Raw genomic sequence first — 15467 nt, 5'->3', positions numbered from 1 at the left:
GGATGATATGACACTGGGAGGAAGTGGGGGTGGATTGTCCTATTTGGCTCAGAGGCTGGCAGATAGCCTGGATAAGCCAATTAGGGAGCAGGGGGCAGGCAGCTACTTATGCTGAGATAGAGGAATCAACATTTTCTCTTCAGCTTGTGACCTGGAAGGGTGTTATGTGGCAGTGTCTGACAAAAAGATATTACAGACACAAGCCACTAATGTAGTGAGATAGGGACATTATAGGAAAATAATAGGGGGTTATAACTGGTGCTGCTTACCCAGTTGTGTGTTTAATACAGCTTTTGGCTGGCATTTATTTCCACATTACAAAACCAACCGTGAGAGAAATAAATAAAAAATTCTGTAAATGAACAGACAGCTTGTTTAAAAAAAATCCTCAAATTTCTACCGTCTGTAGACTTATTGCCAGCACCCTAATAGCATTCTGCCTGCAAACACTGAGCAAGTGCCCTTTTTTTCTTCTAAAAACCATTTCACAGCATTAAACCTGTGTTATTAAACCTATTATAGAAAAAGCATTACATGGCATTAACTCAATTGTTATACCCATGTTATTAAACATGTGGTTCAAAGACATTGTACCTCAAAGATGGCATTATTATATCTGTGTTAGTGAACGCATTACTGCAACAGACCTTGTAGTTCAAAGACATTTACTGCAAAACTTGCATTACTAGAGCGTGATAATATTACAGGCTATAGCTACTAGAGAGGGGTCGTTGATCCAGGGAGTTATCTGATTGCCTGATTGGAATTTTTTTATTCCCCTAAAGTGGGGAAAATTGGCTTCTACTTCACAGGGTTGTTTTTTTTTGCTTTTCTCTGGATCAACTTGCAGGATGACAGGCCGAACTGGATGGACAAATGTCTTTTTTCGGCCTTATGTACTAAAAATTATCAATAACAGTCTGCAGTGTGTTTGTAGGAGATGGACATTTAGTTGCATGTCTGTCTTTAAATTAAAGGGGTTCTCTGGGAATTAAGAAAAAGAAAATACTTAAATATTACTTTATAATAAATTGTATTCCAAAATACATTTCATTAGTTAGAATGGCTCGTTTTGTCTATGGAGCAATCACTCGGAGAAATAAAATAGCCGCTGTCCTATTAATACACACAGAACCTGTCCTAATCACACAGGAGGACAAGTTACTTCAGAACACTGAGTTCTGTGGGAATGGAAATGATGAGGAGACATGAAGTACAGAGAGATGGGGTAATGAGCAGCAGCACTTGCATGCAGTCTCCATTACCACAGCTCCATATCACCACAGTTTACTTCATGTCTCCTCTGAACTAAATTCCCAGAGATTCAGCTAAAGTTCTTATCAGCTGTATTCAGGATCATAATCCCTGACAAGTAGAGCAGAGAGGTGGATGAGGGAGCTGTTTCCCTTAGTGTTGTGAAGTAACTTGTCCTCCTGTGTGATTAGGACAGGTTCTATGTGTACTGGTAGGACAGAGACAATTTTGTTTCTCCTGATGATTGCTCCCCCGACAAAAAGAGCCATAGTAAATAATGAAAGGTATTTGGAAATATATTTTTTATAAAGTAATATTTAATTATTTTGCTAGGACATTCTAATAATCTGTGCACCATACCTATGACTTTTCATTTATAGGCCTCATAATAAATGTTTTGAAAATAGAATTGTGGAAAAAAAAAGACCCAGGCCTTGTCATCAGAGAGTCAGAATGTGGGTAGTAGCAGCACCAGCCATCTGGCCAGTAGTAGTAGTAGTAGGCTACCGTTCCCCCTTGCTTCTGATAGGCGCCATATTATTATTGAGGACAAAGAGGATGAGATTGTGGGCTGTATGTCTCAGTAACAGCCACATGATGTGGATGTCACATCTCAGTTTGACACCGTTCTTTGGTGCCAGGCGTCACCACATTTTTCCTTCTCCTCCTCCTTACAAGCCATTCAGTTGCATGCTCTCTGTCTGCCCTGGCCACTCCTAGTGGAGTGCCTTCATTTTTTCTAAGATGCAACAAAACCCCATGTGCTATGGAAGATACTCAAGATAGTGTCTGAGAACAGACAGCATTTGGACTGCCATGAGGAGATGGTTCAAGCGGAGGTGGGGGATCCCACGCATAGCTGTGGTGATAGTAGTGTCACTTGTAGCAACAGTGGTGGTGGTAGGGGCAATGGTAGCGACAGTGGCTCTTGGGGAAAATACAGAGCAGGGGATGGGGAAGGGAGGAAAGAAGGCCACAATCACAGTCTAATAAAAGAGATGTGAAGGGTGAAAATGATGATAATTGTGTGTTGGACAGGACCTGGGGGTTGGATCAGTGTCCTGAGGAGGAGGAGGGTGGTGGCAGCAATTAAGAGCAGAGGCAACGTATAGCCAGAACCTTCCAAAAGATGCAGGCTGAAGGTCTGCTTCTATTATGGTCAACTCAGAAATTGGCGATGCCACTGATACTGTGGGTGCCAGATAAAAACTTGCCGGACCAAAGCAAAGATTGGCTGCTGCTAGCTCTGCGTGAGTCTCATCTGACAGTTTTTATTCATCGTTCCGGTTGAAAAAAGCTTTACTGCTAGATCTGTAGAAAATAGGCACTATGGCTCTGACAGCACATGAAGTAGCCGCCAGCTAGTGCAACAAGAGTGTCCTCCCTCTCCCGATAATGGAATGTGTGGCTACAAGAAAACTCTACACTCCCAGCAATCCATGGCCAAGTTACTGGTGTTGTTGTCGCTGCCATACAACTTAATGGATTTTTTCTGTCTTTAGGGAGCTTGTGGCATGTGCTCAGCCTCTCTGAAAGATACCTAGCCAAAATTATTTCTCCAAAAAGGCAATCCTTGCCTTGTACTGTCACATGGCGGAGAACTTGGGTTGCTTTTTGTAATTCTTGCTGTGTGGCAAGGTGCACACCATTGTGGACACCTGGAGCAGCTGTTATTGGCAGTGACAGTACAAGTCTTTCATGGCTCAATTGGTTAAAGATTTTCTCCACAAAGCAGCAGAAGAATAGCTTCTGCATTTTGTTGGCTGTGACTGTTGGGGACCCAAATGTAGAAACTCGTGCAGGGTGTGGGGGTTTGCCATGGTAGGCAGATGGTAGCGGTGGCAGTATAGAGGCTCAGGAGACAGTTTGTGTCCAAACCGTGCTCTTTTATTCACTCCAGTGCATCAGATCAAAACTGCAATTCACACAACAGCAATGTTCATAAACCCCACCTCCCACAACTGAGCCCCAAGCGTTGCAGGCATCTTGGTGCCTGTTCACACAGTCTCTCACATCCGTGATCAGTACTACACCTTGATGTGGGGCGGGTTTGTCAAGGTATTGGCTCCGGCCACAGGATCCCTTCTTTTGGTCCTTGGCTGAGCCTGCAGCAATTGGGCAGTCTTTGTTAGACGAGCGGACTACAGAGCTCAGCCCGACCGTGCGATCAGCCTCCTGTATAGCTTCCTGCAGTGAGACAGGAGACCACACTTCATAAGCCCCACAGTCAGTGAGCATTAAACCTATATTCACAGCCCTGGGTGTAGCAGGCAGACCACACCCATCGAGCATAGTGAAGGATTAACTCCTTCCCTACCCAACTAAGGCCAGAGATAACCAACCTGCCAGGATCAGTGTAGACTGACACCAACAACCGAAACCCGTCCCCCCCGTGGTGGTCCATGGGGAACAGACACACACCCTGCTCTTTGCCTGTTCCCAGTAAGAGCCGGCCCAGACCGCTGTGTGACAGCACTCACTGCTGACAAAACACAAAAGACCCGGCTCTTACTCCACCGGGGCCACGACCCCCGGTGGCACGTATCTTCCATCCACTACCACTCCAGACTCTCTCTTACAAGGGGAACAAGGTTGAAATGATGACAACTGTAGCCATGATGACTAAACATCTCACTGGGGGGCAGAGCCAGGAAGAACTGGGTTCTTGGGCTCGTTGGCGAGAATAGCAAGCTGTATGCTTGCTTCTTTATGTAATGACAGGCGCGTATCCTTCCCATCAAGCAATCTGAAGGTTAATGCAGTGATAGCTATACTTTTAGACCTTTGTTAACAAAGCAAAATGGGGTAATGTTTTCCTGTTGCCTAAAGGGAGGTCAAATTGCTTTATTACTAGGATACAGTGTGTATGCAGCTTGTTTTTATTGAGCAGATGCCTACATGTATCTGACCAAGATGTCCCTTTACCCCCCCCCCCCCCCCCCACACAAAGGCATCCACCTCCCACCATCTCAACTACCATAAGCAGCAGACCCTGCAACAAGTGGTTCAGAATTATCAACATGATTGAGCAGTTTTTTTAATGTGCCACACCAGGCTGGTGCAAATCATAAAAAGGAGACATACCGTTTGAATACCCCAACTCAGGCCTTTCTCCAGCATCCCTGACCCCATGGAATTCTGGGCAGGCAGAATGGAACAGTGGCTGGAACTGGCCTAGTTTGCTCTCTCTGTACTGTGATGCCCAGAATCTAGTTTAATCTAGCAGGAGTTTCAGCGCATCTAGACACCCAAACAAAGTTGTCCAATGCCAGTGTACAAAACATCACTTTTGTCAGATTGAATGAGGCATGGATCTATGAGGATTTTCACATCTCCAGCTTAGACCAATTAATAGATCTGCCCTTGCTAAGGGTGCTTCCATTATGCCACTGCCGCTGTCTGCCTGGCTATCATTTTGTTCTGGCTTATGGCTTCTGCTGCTACCATCATGCCATTTCCACTGCCTGCCTACCACCTTGTCTCATATCATATGGCTGCTGCTGGAGCCATCATGCCACTTTTGCTGTCTGCCTGCCTAGCTATTATGCATCATACAGTATGGCTGCTGAATCTGTTTCTATCATGCCACTGCCGTTGTCTGCCTGTCTACCATTATGCTCAGTAAAGTATGGCTGCTGCCATCGAAACTACTAATCCCCCTACTGCCACTTCCATTACCACTACTGCCATTAGCGTGGCTACATGCCTCTACTTTTGTGGCTACATGCAACTATTATGCTACCCATTCCACACCAACACTGTACTGCTGCTACCAATTAAAAGGGATAATTTTTCCAAGTTTGTTTAGAACTGCTACTCTTTCTTCTGACAGCTAGAACTTGTGCATGTATAAATACAGACATTCTGCCCCCACTAGCACATCATTTTTGGAAGATTGTACAGAACAAGCCACTGTTTCTCATTACATTAACATACTTGTGTGTACACAGGGGAAGGCACTCGTTAATACATAATTTTTGAACATCTTCCAAAAATCCACAGTTCTTTCCCATATTGCCTTGTGTCTAAAGACAAGTTTTTGGAAAGTTTTGAATATGAAAACGCAAAACACGTGACAATGTGTGAGGGTGGGAAGGGTAAAAGTTTTTTAAAAAAGAGATAAAAAAATAAATATAAAAAAATCATAGATTCTCATATACCAATTTTCAGCCCAATAGAAGCAGATTCATGTAAAATCGATTTGGAAAACGATCAAATTATGTTTTTTTAAATTCAACAAATTGGACACAAAACTATTTTCAAGAAGTTCACTCATATCTAGAAAACCGTTTCTTTTAAATGTTTGGTCCATTCATGATGTTCTGTTCTGTACATGTAAGTTTTTAGTATTTTTTTATTACTACAGAATTATAATGACAAGTAAAACCTCTGTTTAATCAACTCCGGATCCTCCACTCACAACAGGTGACTGTTTATCAGCTACCTCCTGACCTTCACAAACCATGCCTAGAAAACTCTCCCAAGTCAAAGAGTCCTGTCCATTGTGTCTGTGGCCCATGTAGCTGCTCTCAAAAGAAAGTATTAACATATTTTACTCATAGTGGCCAGTTTGAAAACTGTATGATTATATGTATAAATATATGTATATATTTAATATAAATAGCAACATGGAAAGATTATTTTTTTAAAAACTCATCAAAATTCAAAAAAAAGTTAAACATAAAAATGTAATTTCCTGATGACCCATTAACTCTAAGCTGATTATATAATTCCAAAAAATATTTTGCTCACAGCTACTAGTATCCATCCCAAATTTCCCATACATATGCCCACTTGGCTTGGCCAAAGTGTATGTTTTCTGACTGGGGAGACATCTCTAGAGGCAGCTTATCTCCCCTAGAACAAATATTTGAACATGTTAAAATCTAACTGCTAGTTCCTTCTACACATTAAATGGTAGGCAGGTTCAGCCAGCATTTTGCTACATACAGAACATTGCAATTTGTATGAAATTCTTAATATAAACATCCAAGGTCCTCTCTCCTTGTACTAGTTTGTAACTTATCTTGTTCGTGCTTATTGTATTTGTATTGTTTTATGTATGTGTACTTCTCTTTTTATATGTAAAGCACCATGGAATAATTGGCACACTAATAATAATAATACTCTATTGCATTTTTAAGGTTAAAGTATTTAAAAATAATACAGTTTTATTTTTGGCAGATGACTGTATCGGGAGCTTAGAGGGACATCTGATCTCTTTAGCTTTTAAAGCAAATGGACATGGTCTTGCACAAGACACATATGAAGAGCATGCCACTATCTTGGATATATCAAAAGCTCTTCACAGCCAAAATTGCTTGTTTGATCCATGTAAACATCTTCCATCTTCTGGTTCATCACAAACTGTAAAGCAGAATCAAAGTCACAGAAGGGGTATTAAAGATCAAAGAATGCACACAAGGAAGAAGACAATTTCATGCTTAGAATGTGGGAAATGTTTTACTTGGAAATCACAACTTGTTGAACATCAAAGAACTCACACAGGAGAGAAGCCATTTTCATGTTCAGAATGTGGGAAATGTTTCACACACACAACAACACTTGTTGGACATCAAAGAATTCACACGGGAGAGAAGCCATTTTCATGCCAAGAATGTGGGAAACGCTTCATAAGAAAATCACATCTTGTTGAACATCGGAGAACTCACACAGGTGAGACGCCGTTTTCATGTGAAGAATGTGGGAAATGTTTTACACACAAAAGAACACTTGTTGTACATCGAAGAATTCACACAGGGGTGAAGCCATTTTCATGTTCAGAATGTGGAAAATGCTTTGCACAGAAAGCAACACTTGTTGTACATCGAAGAACTCACACGGGAGATAAGCCATTTTCATGTCCAGAATGTGAGAAATGCTTCATAAGAAAATCACATCTTGTTGAACATCAGAGAATTCACACAGGGGTGAAGCCATTTTCATGTTCAGAATGTGGAAAATGTTTTGCACAGAAAGCAACACTTGTTGTACACCGAAGAACTCACACAGGAGATAAGCCATTTTCATGTCCAGAATGTGATAAATGTTTTACTTGGAAACAACAACTTGATAGACATCAACAAACTCACAATAGAGAAAAGCCAATTTCATGTTAAGAATGTGGGAAATGTTTCTTAAGAAAAGCAAATCTTGTTGAACATCTGAAAATTCACTAAGTGAAGACACCATTTTATGTCCAGAATGTGGGAAATATTTAAGTCTTGAATCACAAATTGTCGAACATCAATGAACTCACACAGGAGAGAAGCCATTTTGATACCGAAAATGTGGGAAATGTTATGGTGATAGATCAAACCTTGTTTGACACCAAAGAACTCACAGAAGGGAAAAAGCTATTTTTCATGCCAAGAATGTGGGGAATGTTTTACCCATAAATCAGTCAGTTTTTGGCAGAATTAATTCAGAATTTACACAGAAGCGAAGCCATTTTCATGCACTGTATGTGGAAAATGTTTTACCCAAAGGTCTAATCCAATTTCACATCATGGAACTCGCATTGGAAAAACAGTTCATGTCCAGAATGTAGTAAATGTTTAACCAACAAATCATCAATAAATTCACACAAGATAGTCATGTTTGCCCCTTCTCCCACCTTGACATAACTGTATAAGGGGTGAGGGCTAACTTCCTATACCCTACTTAGTGATGGTGGGCATAGCAGTTGTGCTTGTGCCATCAGCACAATATATAGCCAGGATTGTAGCAAGCTCTATTCCTGGCTATTTAACTCATTTAGATGCCACAGTCAATATTAACAACTGCATGAGAGGCGGCTCGCTCTCACACTCAATCCTCTATTCCCTTGGGCAATACAATCAGGGTGTGATTATGGTTGCTATGGTAGTGAGAGGACTAATGATGGCCTCCAGGTTTGTGAAGTACAGAAAAACAATTCGAGCTACCTGAGGGTTAAATAGGCTACCTGTCAGAATACTTACAGGGAGACATAATGGACTGCACTACATAAGGTGTTATTCTTCCAAAGCCAACTTGATTGCAATCAACTCCCTGTTCCAATGGGGCCTTAGAGGAAAAAAAACACAAGAGTGCATCTTTCCACAGGAACTCTTTAGAGTAAGAATGGCTCCATTTCCCACTGAGGATGGGTCCACCTCCTGAATAAGTGGCTTGTTCATATCTGGATGATGATGAAGAATAGACTCAGAGAAGACTTGCTTGAGGGACTAGAAAGCCGATTCGGCCTCGTTCTTACTTTACCCTCTATGTTATATTTTGTGTGTGTGTATATATATATATATATATATATATATATATATATACACATACATACATACACACACACCGTATTTTTCACTTTATAAGACACACCTGATGATAATACGCACCTAGGTTTTTGAAGAGGAAAATAATAAAAAAATATTTTGAACCAAACGGTGTGCTTTTGGTAGGTTTTGAACTAATGGTGGTCTGTGGATGATGCACTGTTATGGGGAATCTGTGGATGACACACTGTTATGGGGGATCTGTGGATGACGCACTGTTATGGGGGATCTGTGGATGACGCACTGTTATGGGGGATCTGTGGATGACGCACTGTTATGGGGGATCTGTGGATGACGCACTGTTATGGGGGATCTGTGGATGACGCACTGTTATGGGGGATCTGTGGATGACACACTGTTATGGGGGGATCTGTGGATGACACACTGTTATGGGGGGATCTGTGGATGACGCACTGTTATGGGGTGATCTGTGGATGACACTGAGGGGGGATCTGTGAATGACACTGAGGGGGGATCTGTGAATGACACTAAGGGGGATCTGTGAATGACACTAAGGGGGATCTGTGAATGACACTGAGGGGGGATCTGTGGATTACACCGAGGGGGGATCTGTGGATGACACTTATGGGGCTCTGTGGATGACACTTATGTCATCCACAGATCCCCATAAGTGTCATCTACAGATCCCCCATCAGATGCATCAGTGTGGAGGGAGGAGGCAGGGACACTCATGGCGGGGCCCGGTTCAGTGACTCTACTCTAATACACCAGGCCCCGCAACTATTAAATACATTCAATCTGATCTTTATTTAATTGTATATGCGCTGACAGTACTTACTGTAGTACCGTAGGTATAGCATTAAGACGGCGCAGACCGGCATCTTCTTCGGTCATGCGCCGCCTGCCGCAGATGCCTCTGTCATGCGCCGCTTGCCTGTTCATTCATAAAGTGAGATAAGCAGGAAGGCGGCGCATGAGGAGGGAGCTGGGGCAGGCGGCGCATTACAGAGCATATACAATTAAATAAAGATCAGATTGAATGTATTTAACAGTTGCTGGGCCTGGTGTATTAGAGTAGAGTCACTGCACCGGGCCCCGCCATGAGTGTCCCCGCCTCCTCCCTCCACACTGATATTTCGCTGGCCGCGCTGTGCAGCATAGCGGCCAATGAAGTATTCTCTTTATAAGACGCACGGCCATTTTCCACCAAAAAAAAGTGCGTCTTATAAAGCGAAAAATACGGTATATATAATGTATGTTATCATAGTTTAGTAAACTTTTTATGCATCTAAGCCGTGTGAAGGCAATTTTATTTCCGAATATTCTGCCACAGATGTACGTTAGAGAAGTCTATGGTTGTGAGTGGTAATCTTCGTACAAGCAATGGCAGATAGCTGAACTCACTAATATCCCTTAGGTTGTGGTACCAGTTGCATGTGAAGATCCAGTGAGGAGGATACAATGGAGAAGCTTTGGTAATTTATTGAGTTTACCTTGAGCAAAGACATATAGAGGACATTAAAGGGTCAAAACAAATGCTCTCTCCAGCTCTGAGTCTGCTGCAGAAGAAAAAACACATAGGGACCAGGGAAACAGGAAATGATGTCACCGAAAGGGAGGAGTAGACAGAGAGCAAAGGCAAATGGGAGTTACAGAATACATTCAGGAAACCTATAACAAGAATGACCACAGGGTGGCAGCATTACATAGTATGGTAATGATATAATAACATGAATACAGCAATTAATCTTAAATGGAAGAAATAAATGCTAAAACAGTACTCTGCCCATCTGAAATCCTAGGATTTCACACTATATACTAACATAAATGTCCATATGATGTTCAATGAAAATACTGGAACCTGAAAGACAAAAGGCAACAAAGAAAACACTTTAAACTGGAATGGGTGGATAGAAACAGTCCAAATGGCTGGTATGCCTGGTTTGCAATGTCTGCAATTTTCTAGGAATAGTCCAGTGATCGACAACTAAATGGACGAAATGTTCTTAAAAGTTCCTCAAGGCAGAAGAAATAATTTCTCAACTGGTAAGTGGAGAACAATCTCAGATGTAGGCCTGATGAAGGACTTGGGATCGCCTTGTCTTGCAATGGTCACGCCATCTTCACTGGCGAAGATTTTTGAGATGAGACCCGTGGGCCAGGAATTTCTTTCCACCCTCTGGTCCTTCATAAAAACAAGATCTCCTATTTGTAAGTTTGGCTTGACCTGCTGCCATTTCCTACGTCCTTGACGAAGGGTTAAGTGTTTCCACCATTTCTGATATAGGTTACTAGAAAAAGACTCTTCAGATGGATTAGGAACAGATCCAAACTTCTGAGTGAGAAGAATTGCTGGAGTCAGAATGGCAGGGGATTCTGGGTCCATAGATACAGGTACAAGTGGCCTTGCGTTGACGATAGCAAATACCTCAGCTAGGAAGGTGGTCAAAGTCTCGGGTGAGCCTTGAGAAGTTTGAGTCCATAAGAATATAGTCCAATATTTTGCAGGTGATGCCTATCATTCTTTCCCATGAACCGCCCATATGAGCACACACACCAGCAAACAAGGCCCACAACATACACCACAGAACATTAACCCTGTGTAAACCAAAAATGGGGAAACTCCACAACCCAGGGAAAGGAAACATCCTAAAAGAGAAAGCGCACACACATGCATAAAAACAAGTTGCCACCGGCAACCAGCATGCGCGGCAAGGCCGTGACACATTGTTGGCCAAGTAGTCTTGAACTGGCTTAGAGTCGATTTGCAATTCTCGGCAGGCACCTATGAAGTTGGTTCCACAGTCAGATCTTATTTACTTTACTGGTCCTATGGAGGAGATAAATCGTCTTAAAGCATTGATGAAACTAGAAGCGTTCATGGATTCTATTACTTCAATGTGTATAGCACGTACACTTAAGCATGTAAACAACAACACTGCCCATAGTTTGCTGTCTGTATGACCACCTCTGGTCCTACATGCAGTGACTGTCCATGGCCCGAAGACATCCAGACCAACATAAGTAAACGGTGGTTCGGTGCTTGTCCTATTAACTGGCAAATCGGACATCTGTTGATGTTGCAGTTTTCCCCTTGCCTTACGACATTTAATGCAATGGTGAATCAGATGAGTTGTCTTTTTGCTCTACTATCCAAAGACCTGCGGCTCCTAAAGCACCCTCAGTGAAATGTCTGCCTTGGTGCTTGATTCTTTCATGATAATGCCGTATCAGCAGTGTAGTAACATGGTGATTGCCAGGAATAATGAGGGGATTCCTTTATGAAATCTCTAACTTAGCCTTGTTTAGGGGACCACCAACCCTCAGCATGCCGTGATTGTCAATTACTGGTTTCAATTTGACAATGGGGCTGCTTTTTGGAATATCATGCTTGTCGTGTATACATTTCAGTTCCATGTAAAAGGCACTCTACTATACGTTACGTATCACAAGCAACTCACTTAGGACAATATCTTCTGCAGAGAGAGGTTTATGGCACACTTGCCAACTGCATCATTCAGTGTTATGTTTCTCAGCGCGAAAGCACTGTACAATGTGGAATAACCTTGCAATGGTGTGAATGAACTTTGACCATCTGGAGAAGCGTTCAAAGTGATGACAGCCCAAGCCAGACCTCCTTTCAGACTTGGTGACCAGGGTACTAACTTCAGGGCAAATCTCTGGATCTTCATGAGGGTCTTGGAGACTGAAGACATCTTGAGTAGGAGTTTCTTTACTCTGGTTCAGCAAAAACTCCGGACCTATAAACCAAGGAGAATTTGCAGAGACTCTACCAGATGCTGGTCTGGTGGTGCAATCTGCGTGATTGATATGAGATGGAACATAGTGCCACTGTTCAGGTTTAGAGGACCTTCTAATCCTTTCAATGCGGTTACTGACATAGACATTTATACGTTTTGACTGGTTGTATATATAACCCAGAACAACCTTACTGTCTGTGTAAAATTGAATGTCATCCACATAATTATCTAGCTCATGCTGTATAATTTCTGTAATCTCTACAGCCTGTACAGTACCACAAAGTTTGAGCCTAGGAATGGTGTCCTTTGGTTTTGGATCTAATTTAGCCTTTCCAAACAGAAATCCAACACAAGCTTCATTGCAATAGTCTATTACCTTTAAATAAGCAACAGCTGCGATAGATTCAGTAGACGCATCTAAAAATATGTGGATTTCTTTCTTCCGAGTTGTTGTAAGGAATGTTGAAGTGTAGCATCGTGGCATGTGAATCCTGTCTAATGCATGAAAGCATTCTTTCCAAAGCTCCCACTTTTTCTGTTTGTCAGAGGGCAGTGGAGCATCCCAGTCCAAAAAAGGGTCTGAGAGCTGTCTTAACAGGAATTTTCCTTGTACAGTCAAAGGTGCTACAAATCCCAGGAGATCATATAGGCTGTTAACCACTGAGAGAACTCCCTGTTTAGTAAATGGTTTATCTGCACAGCTAACTTGAAACCCAAGGGAGTCATTTGATAAGTTCCACCTCAAACCCAGACTTCTCTGTACTGGTGAATTGTCTATCCCTATATTCAAGTCTCTGAATTCTATGGCATGATCACTGGGCTGGAAGGCTTTCATTAAAACAGCACAGTTAGAGGCGATTTTATATAACCTTAGACAAGATTTTGAACGCATACCTTGTGTCCTTTTGAGCAGATCTATGGCTTCTATGTGGGTAAGGATTTGAGTGCGTCATCCACGTATAAGTCTCTTTCAATGAAGTTTCGAGCATCTTTCCCAAACTCTGACTCTCCATCAGAGGCATCCCTACATAGGCCATGCTGTATGTAGCAACAGCAGGTGATCTGATTATAGCGAATCTCGTTTAGAGATATGCCATTATGTTTGGCACTTGAGTCGAATACCACTCTTATCTGGTTTGGATTTTGTGGGTGATATACTCCAAAGGAGGGAAGGTACCAGCATTCTTCATGCTCTTCAAAAGGTGGAGCCTGCTCTGCATGATCATTGTGAAATATCCTTTCCATGAAGGCCACAAAATGATTTTTCATTTCAGGCTTGTTTTTTAACGTACGTTGCAAGGAGATGAATCTGGATAGTGCCTGTTCCAGGTTGTCAGGAAGTCTGGCTCTTACAGCACGGAAAGGTAAAGGTGCAACCCAGTGATTAGATACTTCTTTGAAGAATCCATTGTCCATTATGGACAAGGCTAATCTGTTGTCCTCTGGTGTTGTACAAAACACTGATCTTCCTAAGTTGTCATAAAGGGTAGGAATGATGTCTGGTGCCTTAAAGAATTTAGAAAGCTTTTCCTTTACCTCGTAATGATAAACACATGGCTTAAAGTGAGTGGTGCAACCATTTTTCAGCATAAAAGTTTTGAAGGAGTTCACTTGAGATGGTTTGTGGCTCTTACCTATACATACATCACCCAGGCAACAATCACCCAGCCAAAGTCGAGTCTCTGTGCATATGGGGCGTTGCATTGTTGCCTCACCTTGTGGACCCTTAGAATGTCTCTCCGGAGCAAGAGTAGGACAACAGCATTCATGTCCGTAGGAGGAATCTCACTAGCTAGATGTTTCAAGTGGGAATGATGGTATGCAGCTTCTGGAGTAGCAATTTCATCTCTTTCATCAGGTATCTGTTCGCATTCAATTAAGGTTGGCAAGGGTATATGAACGTTACCTTTCATGGAGGAGATAAGGTATCCAGTGGCTCTTCTGCCATAAGTCTCTACACGACCAGAACAAATGTTGAGGGTGTATGGTGTTGCTTCTCCCGTTATGCTGAAAATCTCAAAGAATTTAGGTTTTGCCAGAGACCTATTGCTTTGTTCATCTATAATGGCGTACATTCTCTTGGCCTTTTCAGATTGCCCTTCTGGGTAGATGTTGACCAAACCCACAGCACAGCACTTGGAACCAATCTCCTTGCCACATATTTTCATACAGGAAGAGGAGTCAGTCGTTGTAGCTAGCTCTTGAGCTGGTAGCTCACCACCATAAAGTGCAACGCCGTTGGTTACGGCTGGAGGTAGTGCGTTGTCTGGAGGCAAAGTAGGATGCATTGCTGTAACATGCTTGTCACTGCTGCATTCTGCACACCTGATGATAGCTTTACAGTCTTTTGCCATATGATTTGACGAAGCACAACACACTCCAAGCTCTTTGATTGTCTCTCTGCGTTCTTGCAAAGTCTATGCCCTAAGCCCACAACATTCTTTTAAAGGATAAGGTTTTTTGCGGATAGAGCATGTGGTGAAACCAACCTCGCCACAGTGTTTTGGAGGGGGCTGTTTACCAGCCTCCTGCCCTGGGATTATGGTCCCTTAAGTTATTGGGTCTTAAGGCACTTGGGACGGAGCCCTCTGTCCCTGGATTGCATCCTCTGCCTTACTTGCTTGGATGAAGCACATGGTGAGAACAATAGATAGCGGACATTTTAACTCAAAGACACTGTTCTGACTTTTCAACACGGTGCTATCTTGCCTGTATTTGGTGCACAGAGACATCATTCAGTAGTTTGAAACTACCAAACAGGGGACACATTTATTAGTGACTATTTTCGGTATAACTTGTATATTTTCAGTGTAACTGTATCTTCCAAACTACTGAACGGATGTGGGTGAATTTTGGACATGTGGTTCACCCAGATCCCCCGGTTCCGAGGATATATTGGTTATGGGGTTATTGCATGTTTTGGGGTTCCTGTGATATGTTTTATAAAACTGTATTTCTCTGCCTTTGATAATTATATTCGCCCTTGTGTTCAAATAATCATCATCGGCAGAGGGGAGGATTTTGTCTGGGTGTGGTCCCATTGTGTCTTTGAATGGTGATGTCTGTCCTGTTGTCTCCACATGTGTATTGGCGATCTCCCATTTGTCCTGAGAGATAATTGGATTGCCCTCGGTTGTCTCCCAGGCAGAGAGGAGGAAACCATGATGCATTGTGGGGATATGTT

The 15467-nt window shown here is 42.5% G+C and overlaps 1 protein-coding gene across 2 annotated transcripts in view; it reads left to right on the top strand.

Annotated features, from left to right (window-relative positions):
* The window catches only part of LOC122925104 (zinc finger protein 134-like), a 53183-nt gene extending 45646 nt beyond the window's left edge, over positions 1–7537 (top strand). For both annotated transcript variants that reach the window (XM_044276620.1, XM_044276621.1), the window contains one exon: positions 6439–7537. In XM_044276620.1, the coding sequence (XP_044132555.1) occupies positions 6439–7373 (935 nt within the window). In that variant the 3' untranslated portion in view covers positions 7374–7537. The remainder of the gene's footprint in view (positions 1–6438) is intronic.
* The last annotated feature ends 7930 nt before the right edge of the window (positions 7538–15467 follow it).

This window comes from Bufo gargarizans, chromosome 1 (assembly GCF_014858855.1).
Source record: "Bufo gargarizans isolate SCDJY-AF-19 chromosome 1, ASM1485885v1, whole genome shotgun sequence".
Lineage (NCBI taxonomy): Eukaryota > Metazoa > Chordata > Amphibia > Anura > Bufonidae > Bufo > Bufo gargarizans.
Note: the sequence above shows the minus strand (reverse complement) of the source record. Positions and strands in the feature narration are given on the sequence as shown.